This window comes from Gekko japonicus, unplaced genomic scaffold (genome assembly GCF_001447785.1).
Source record: "Gekko japonicus isolate JY-2015 unplaced genomic scaffold, Gekko_japonicus_V1.1 scaffold794, whole genome shotgun sequence".
Classification (NCBI taxonomy): domain Eukaryota; kingdom Metazoa; phylum Chordata; class Lepidosauria; order Squamata; family Gekkonidae; genus Gekko; species Gekko japonicus.
The window spans coordinates 627,553-636,372 of record NW_015164692.1 but is presented as its reverse complement, the minus strand read 5'-3'; the positions used below and the strand labels follow the sequence as shown (position 1 = coordinate 636,372).

Sequence of the window (8,820 nt, the reverse complement as noted above, 5' to 3'; positions counted from 1 at the left end):
TAAAGGTGACACTGGACTGTTTTGGATTGCTATCGGGGGGGGGGGGGGCTCTGCAACTAACCTGACTGCTTCTTGCTCTTTGTGGCCCGGGGCTGCTGGGAACAGGGAGTAGGGCTTGTTACCTGTGCCCGCCCCCTGGTCTCCTTACTGCCGGAGCTTCGCTCCTGTGCGCTCCTGCAGGAAATGACCCCTGGTTTGAAGGTTTCCAGGAGAATCGTGGAGGATGAAGTGAGGAATCCAGACTTGGAGAGTCTTAATTGAGGAATTAGAGTCTTAATTGAGATACTACTGATGTGCCTAGCCGAGTGCCAGCTGGACCAAAGGGTGTGTGTGTGTGTGGGTACACGTGCCCCATATGCACTGCACTAGGACCACTACTGGAAAAGTATGAACCTTGGTAGTGCTGTGCGCCTAAGTAATCTTAGCAGGACACGGAAACTGGGCCTCTTGACCACTGACAGCATTCCATTCCTCCCAGATTCTAGAGCATGTTCTTTGAGTTTCATGCAATCCACGATCATGGGGAAGGGGTGTGGCTCAGTGGTAGATCATCTGCTTGGCAAGCAGAAGGTCCCGGGTTCCATCCCCGGCACCTCCAGTTTAAAAAGGTTCTGGCAGTAGGTGATGTGAAAGACCTCTGCCTGAGACCCTGGAGAGCTGCTGCCAGTCTGAGTAGACAATACCGACCTTGATGGACCAAGGGTCTGATTCAGTATAAGGCAGCTTCCTGTGTTTAGGAGGGGCTGTGGCTCAGTGACAGAGCATCTGCTTGGCATGCAGAAGGTCCCAGGTTCAATCCCCGGCATCACCGGTTAAAAGGATCAAGTAGGAGGCGAAGTGAAAGACCTCAGCCTGAGACCCTGGAGAGCTGCTGCCAGTCTGAGTAGGCAATACCGACCTTGATGGACAAATGGTCTGATTCAGTAGAAGGCAGCTTCATGTGTTCATGACAGCATCTAAAGGACATTCTAAACACACACACACACACCAAAGGAAAGAACCTCTTTAAGAATACCTAGAGAGCTAAACACCTTTATTGTGTAATTTTATAAGCCCAGGGGCTCCTTTAAGACCAACAAAGTTTTATTCAAAGTGTAAGCTTTGGTGTGCGTGAAGAAGTGTGCAAGCACATGAAATTGATGGACAAAGGGTCTGATTCAGTAGAAGGCAGTTTCATGTGTAGAGGAGGGGCTGTGGCTCAGTGACAGAGCATCTGCTTGGCATGCAGAAGGTCCCAGGTTCAATCCCCGGCATCTGCGGTTAAAAGGATCAAGTAGGAGGCGAAGTGAAAGACCTCAGCCTAAGACCCTGGAGAGCTGCTGCCAGTCTGAGTAGGCAATACGGACTTTGATGGACAAAGGGTCTGATTCAGTAGAAGGCAGTTTCATGTGTAGAGGAGGGGCTGTGGCTCAGTGACAGAGCATCTGCTTGGCATGCAGAAGGTCCCAGGTTCAATCCCCGGCATCTGCGGTTAAAAGGATCAAGTAGGAGGCGAAGTGAAAGACCTCAACCTGAGACCCTGGAGAGCTGCTGCCAGTCTGAGTAGACAATACTGACCTTGATGGACCAAGGGTCTGATTCAGTAGAAGGCAGCTTCATGTGTTCATGACAGCATCTAAAGGACATTCTAAACACACACACACACACCCAAAGGAAAGAACCTCTTTAAGAATACCTAGAGAGCTAAACACCTTTATTGTGTAATTTTATGAGCCCAGGGGCTCCTTTAAGACCAACAAAGTTTTATTCAAAGTGTAAGCTTTGGTGTGCGTGAAGAAGTGTGCAAGCACATGAAAGATAAGCTTGAATAAAACTTTGTTGGTCTTCAAGGTGCCCCTTGACTCAAACTTTGTTCTCCTGCTTCAGACCAACAGGGCCACCCGCCTGAATCAATGTAATTTTATGTAAACCTGGTTTAAAATCCTCCGCCTCTTGCCGCCCCCTTTCCTCCCATTTGCGTTAGGTAACCAAGTGGGTGCAATAGCGCACGGAAATGATTTGGGCGACCTTGAGCCGAAAGCTCATCTGTGCTTTGGCATACCTTGTGCCCTGCCGTTGCTTCAGCCCGGCTCTGTCAATATTTGTCTAGCTTTTTTGCGCTAAGTGCGCATAATCTTCCCTTTTATCCAGCCAGAGAGAGCTTCGCTGACTTGCAAAATGTTAAACTGCCACCCGCTGGCACCGTCCGGTATTGCAACACTCTCGGGCCTGCGTCTTGATTGCTCCATCTGGCTTTCTTGCCGTTTGCGTTGGCAGCCGTCCAGAGGCCGGTGCGCCAACACAATGAGCCGCTTATGGGAAACCTCGCCAGAAAATGCGGCTTGGCGCTCTACTCATCCCTTTCCCGCTGATGAAATTGGAATTGCTTCATTCATGACAAAAGGCCTTAATAAATCAGACTGGTTCACAGCTGTCAGCCGCAGTCAGAGAGGAGTCCTGGGTTTGGGTACCATGGACATTTCAGCACGCTGTCTGCTGAGGGTCAGGCGATTCCTACGAAAGTGGAAGAGCGTTTTCTGCAGCCGTTTCTCCAGCTGTTCTGCTGTTCGGCCAGGCAGTGTCTGCAAAGCATCATGGGGCAGAAGCTCAATACACAGGCCCTGCTGGAGAAAAACACCACAGGCCGAGAAATGAGGGATTATTTGGGGGGGCAAGCTGAAGATGGTGGTGGAAGGTGCCCTCAGGTTGCAGCCGACTTAAGGTAACCCCAAGACCATAGAGTTTTCAAGACAAGCGGTCAACAGTGGTGGTTTGCCATGGCCTGCCTGCATCTCCATAGCAACCCTGGACTTCCTTGGTGGTCTCCCATCCAAGTCCTAACCAGGGCCGACCCTGCTTAGCTTCCAAGATCTGACGAGATCAGGCTAGCCTGGGCCATCCAGGGCAGGGCAGAAGTGACAACCCGACAAAAATGGTTCCTCTAGTCCAGGGGTGTCGAACTCATTTGTTATGAGGGCCGGATCTGACATAAACGAGAGCTCCTTGGGCCGGGCCACATGCGTCATAAAAGGTAACGCCAGTTAGCGGAGATAGAAACTTTATAAAGGACGCAAACACAAAGATTGTTTTTTTAGCTTAAAATAAAAACATGCTTAAAACATTGGCACTCTTGCAGTGTTTTGTTTATTTAACAGTGTCTGATCGCTGACACCTCTTGCTCTGAATTATTGCATCAAAATGTCTGTGCTGCTGCAATCTTGAGTCTGCTGTTCAGGTGTGTATCTGTAAGCTGCAAACCTACGATGACGCAGCAGCAGCAGAACTGGAAGAAGAAGCAGAAGACAGCCAGTTCCACTGAGTGCCTGAGAGAAGCCCTCCGGGGGCCTGATCCGGCCCCCGGGCCACATGTTTGACACCCCTGCTCTAGTCCATCTGCCCTCCTGAACGAGACCTATCAGTCGTTCTCTCATTGCTTTCTTGGCAGTGGTGCTAATTATTACCAGCTGCATGATGTCTTTGTTGATTAACTTTTATTGTTCTCTTCCAGACTATTCTAAAGATCCTCGTCTCGGGCGGAGGGAAATCCCGAACCGGAGTCATGATCCCGATCCCCCAGTATCCCTTGTATTCAGCAGTCATTTCAGAGCTGGATGCCGTTCAGGTGAACTATTACCTGGATGAAGAGAACTGCTGGGCCCTTGACGTGAATGAGCTCCGCCGCTCTCTGGAAGAGGCCAAAGCTTATTGCAATCCGAAAGTCCTGTGCATCATCAATCCAGGAAATCCCACAGGTCCGCAGAACTTTTGTCGCTCTGCACTAAGCAAAGCAAGCTTTGTGTGTATCGTTCAAGACGCTGGTCTCCGCTTGTACTGTTCTACATTTTGGGAGGGTGGGCTCAGAATGAGGGCTGGACTGCATATTACAGGCATTATTATTAATTTATCCAGCACCAACAGTGTGCATGGCATTTTATGGATTACGGGACGTAGGTCTCTGCCCCAAGGAGCATACAACTCCCCCGAGGAGCCGATTTGAGACAGTGGAGGGTGGGATAAGGAAAGCAAAGTGAAAAGTACGCAGACGGAGAGTGATTTCAGCAAAGCGTACTTTATTCGATCAGGGACAAGACACCTTGGCTGGCTCGCAGGCCGGCTTATATTCCCCCCAAGAAACCACCACCCAAAACACACCCCCACTTCCCAATAGGTTATTTACAGTGGCCGAGAGTCCCATAGGCTCTCGGCCGGGAACCTAGCCTCCTGATTGGAGCGGGTTAGGATCCTCAGAGTCTTGTTGAGTGAAGCTCGACATTTGTGCCTGACCGCGTGGAGCCCAAGTCGACCACGCGGTCTGAACTGGATACATTACGCAAAGGGACTCAGGTTCACCTCTCTTACATGAACTTGGGCTTTGTTTCAGTGAGGGATGGGGGCAAAGAGGTTGAGCCGAGGGCTTCCTGGAAAAGGCGGGCTTTGAGAAAGGGGTTGGAAGGAAGTGACTTCACGCTGGCATTCTGGGAGGCAATCCCAGCCATAATGGGCAGCAAGGGAGAAAGGGCGGAAACATCTGAGAGCGCAAGAGACCTTTGAGCAGCCAAGAGTGCTGGACTGAAAACGCCTGGTGAGGACTAGCGCCTTGATGCTGGGTTTCAAAGTTGAATCAGTTCCTGATTCTGAAAACATCTAAGTGGACCAAGCTTCTTTTTGTGTGTTGTTGTCTTTAGCTTTGCTTCACCTGCACCTTTGTGCACACGCTTTGCTTGCTCTCTGCCTCTTGGCAATGTAGTGGGCCATTGTATCCCCTGCCGTTTCCCATCTGGATGCACACAAAGCTGCCTTGTTCTGAATCAGATGCTTGGTCCGTCAAAGTCAGGACTGTCTGCTCTGGCAGGCGGTGGCTCTCCAGGGCCGCAGTGGTCTTTCTCCTCACCAGGGGTCATTTTGTAGAAAAAGAGGTGCAGGAGCTCATTAACATAACTCATTAGCATAACTTATTTGCATAAGTCACACCCTCTGACATCACCGGAAGTGTGTCAGAAGGCAACACCCACCGCTCAGGCTCCACTGGACTGTTTTGGATTGCTAGCTATTGGGGGGTGGGGGGGAACATGCAGATCTGACCTCACAGAGGAGGAAGAGCTTGTACCTGAATAAAACTTGGTCGTAAAGGTGCCACTGGACGGTTTTGGATTGCTAGCTATGGGGGGGGGGACGCGCAGATCTGCCCTCACAGAGGAGGGAGAGCTTGTACCTGAAGGCGAGCTGGGGGGGCTCTGCAACTTACCTGGCTGCTTCTTGCTCCTCGTGGTCCGACTGAGGGCTGCTGGGAGCAGGGTATGGGGCTTGTTGCATGTGCCCGCTCCCTGGGCTCCTTACTGCCAGAGCTCCGCTCCTGTGCGCTCCCGCAGGAAATGACCCTTGCTCCGTCCTCACCTACCACCTGATCCTTTTAACTGGGGATGCCGGGAATTGAACCTGGGACCTTCTGCATGCCAAGCAGATGCTCTACCACTGAGCCACAGTCTCTCTGCTTCTTGTAGCTCCTTTACTGCTTTTACTTCATTAGAGTTTGCCTACTTCGTCATTTAAGGGAGGATGCGTGTGTATGAATGTTCCTTCTGGAGTCATAAGCCTATTGAAAGGGAGCAGGGTGTGTGTGGGGGGGGGTTGGGCAGAAAAATCACCACTGTATCTTCTGCAGATCATAACTTATTAGAACTCTTCATGTTCGCTCCTATATTCAGGTCAGGTTCAAAGCAGAAAGTGCATTGAAGACATGATACACTTTGCTTGGGAAGAGAAGCTCTTTCTTCTGGCCGACGAGGTAATAATACCCTGTTAGAACCCCCAGCTAGGGTTGCCAGACCCCCCGGTGCAGGTGGGGGTCCCCTGGTTTCAGGCACTCCTATCCCCCCCCCAATCCCCCCCCCTCTTACCGGCAGGAACCCGGAAATCATCATGATGTGCCTATGAAAACTGGGAGTGACGTAGGCAAGGTTGCCACTTTTGGGAAAGTCAGGGAAATTGTGATTAAAATATATTCAAGCAGTGGATTTTTGACCTACTGCTGCAAGAGCATAATCTCTTCTTGTGGCAAATCGAAGAGGAAACAATTGATGAGAAACGAAAAGAGTTACAAAATAAAAAGAGAAAACTGTAGAAGTGATAGTTTTATAACTTAAATCTTCATTCCTTAAGAACAGATTACTTGTATTCTAATTTCTAACTTGATTATTACTGCAGTTTCAAAACTATAAGTTTTGTAATGTGGCTTCAGAGAAACCATTTTAGGGCTCTTTTTGTAGCAGGAACTCCTTTGCATATTAGGCCACACACCCCTAATGTAGCCAATCCTCCAAAAGCTTACAGAGCTCTTCTTACAGGAGCTACTGTAAGCTCTTGGAGGATTGGCTACATTAGGGGTGTGTCGCTTAATATGCAAATTAGTATCTGCTACAAAAAGAGCCCAATGTTTATATAATGTTTAGTGTACCTTTAAAAAGGTAACAAAAATGTTCTGTCATTTGTTAGCATTCAGAGCTTACTTGAATTGAAGTTTGTATCTTGGTGTAATTTTGGGTGCAGTTGCAAAACAGAGGTTGCTGCAGTGAATGTTGAAAGAAGCTGATATTAAATCTCTCCCTTTGACAAATATTTTTGCAGTTGAGACTTGTGTAGTTGTAGAGTGGAACATTTCATTAAGCCTTGCATTAATGCAACACGACCTATTCATTCTTTAACTTGTGGTTATATTTGAATGGTGGTCAGGGAAATTGACAAATGTTGGTCAGGGAAAGTCAGGGAAATGGAAAATAAAATTTTAGTGGCAACCTTGGTAGGGACGTGGGGGGGGGATGCTCTAATTTTGGGGCAAAACTCTGATTTGAAGCAAATTTTATCATAGAGTTTTGCCCAACGACCAGAGCATTGCTCCCCCGATGTCCCTGACGTGGCCACGCCCCTTTCTGTTTACGCAGGCACGTCACAGTGCCCCTCCCGACTCCCGGGAAGTCCCTCCCCCACCAGTGCGACGCTCAAACCTGGCGACCCAACTTGTCAAAGTGCTTTTTGATTGTTCCTAATCAAGCCAAGAGCTCATTTAATGGTGTCTTCTCTCTCCACCCCCCCCCCTTCTAATGGTGCAGGTCTATCAAGATAACGTTTACTCGGAGAGCTGTCGGTTTAGATCTTTTAAAAAGGTACTTTATGAGATGGGCCCGGATTACTACAACAACGTGGAACTGGCTTCCTTTCATTCCACCTCCAAGGGGTACATGGGCGAGTAAGTGCCTGTCACCGTCTTTCCCCTTTTTTCCTCCCCACTGTATTTTGGACTGCAGTTCAGTGGAAGAAGGAGCTGTGGTGGCTCAAGTGGTTAAGAGGCTGAACTGCAGGCTGTGGAAGGTCGGTAGTTCAGCCGTTCGAGTGTGCCGCATGACGGAGTGAGCTCCCGTCTCTAGTTCCAGCTCCTGCCAGCCTAGCAGTTCGAAAGCAAGAAATTGCAAGTAGATAAATAGGGACCACTTCGGTGGGAAGGTAACAGCGTTCCTTGCGCCTTGGTGTTTAGTCATGCCGGCCACATGACCACGGAAACGCCTTTGGACAGCGCTGGCTCTTCGGCTTTGAAATGGAGATGAGCACCGCAACCCTAGAGTCGGACTCAACTGACTTTCGAGCAAGGGAACCTTTAGCTTTACCTTTCAGTGGAAGGGCCATGAGGCCCAACGGTAGGGCCCATCAGCACACGTTCGGTCCCCTTTGCAGAGCAAACCGTGCCTCCCCGGAACCATTTCAGGTCTGGGGAATTAGCGGCTGAAGCGCGTTTCCTGCCCCCACAGCTACCACTCGCTGCGGTCTCGATCCAAATCGGGTCCCGCGTGCTTTGGAAATGGGTTTTCCTCACACTTGACATGTGGCAGTCAGATCAAGGGAAGCTTCCTAGACACTGCCTATTTAAGAATCATGTCCTGACCAATGTTCCCTCTAAGCTGTGGAGTCTTGTGAGCACGAATTCTACTTTGTGAGCTACTGGCATTAAAGTCGTGAGCGAGCGATTTGCCTACTGCATAAATTAGTTTGCTCTGGAGCCATCCCTTTCTGAGCTGAGACAAAAAGGTGTGAACTGGAGGCTCGAAAAAACTGTGAGCTAGCTCACACTAACTCAGCTTAGAGGGAACACTGGTCCTGACCTGGGTAATCCAGGCAAGCCTGATCGCATCAGATCTCAGAAGCTAAGTAGGGCAAGTACTTGGAAGGGAGACCTCCAAGGATTACCAGGGCTTGGGTTGCAGAGGCAGGCGATCAAGCCACCTCTCTGAAACATCCAAACCCCACTCGGGGTCTCCAGAAGTCACCGTGACTTCCGGGCACGTGCATACATACACACACACACACACACACAAATACCCCCCCAAAAATCATAATGTGTAGTTTTGTCCTGGGATTGCAGCCTAGTGTAAGCAAGTCACTGAGCTCCACTTGTCATGTAACTTTAAATGGGGGGGGCCTTTTTTTGTAGAAAAAGCCCAGCAGGAACTCATTAGCATAACAGGCCACACCCAACAGCAGAAACTCATTAGCATAGTAGGCCACACCCCTGACAGCACAGCACATTAGCATATTAGGCCACACCCCCACGTCACCAGAAGTGTGGTCATCCAGCCACACCCACCTTTCCCTTCTTATTCTGTTTACCTTGTTTGTTGTCAAAACCCAGGGCCTTTTTTTGTAGCAGGGACTCCTTTGCATGTTAGGCCACACACCCCTAATGTAGCCAATCCTAATGAGTTTCTGCTGTTGGGTGTGGCCTATTATGCTAATGAGTTCCTGCTGGGCGTGGCCAACTCGGGAGCCAGCCGGAACTCCGTTCCTGTGCATTCC

General features: G+C 49.7%; 1 protein-coding gene across 1 annotated transcript in view; it reads left to right on the top strand.

Annotated features, from left to right (window-relative positions):
- The window catches only part of GPT2 (glutamic pyruvate transaminase (alanine aminotransferase) 2), a 47,816-nt gene that overhangs the window by 31,561 nt on the left and 7,435 nt on the right, over nt 1-8,820 (top strand). Inside the window, exons 5-7 of the mRNA XM_015409429.1 lie at nt 3,488-3,731; nt 5,685-5,764; nt 7,086-7,222. Coding sequence (XP_015264915.1) covers nt 3,488-3,731; nt 5,685-5,764; nt 7,086-7,222 — 461 coding nt within the window. The remainder of the gene's footprint in view (nt 1-3,487; nt 3,732-5,684; nt 5,765-7,085; nt 7,223-8,820) is intronic.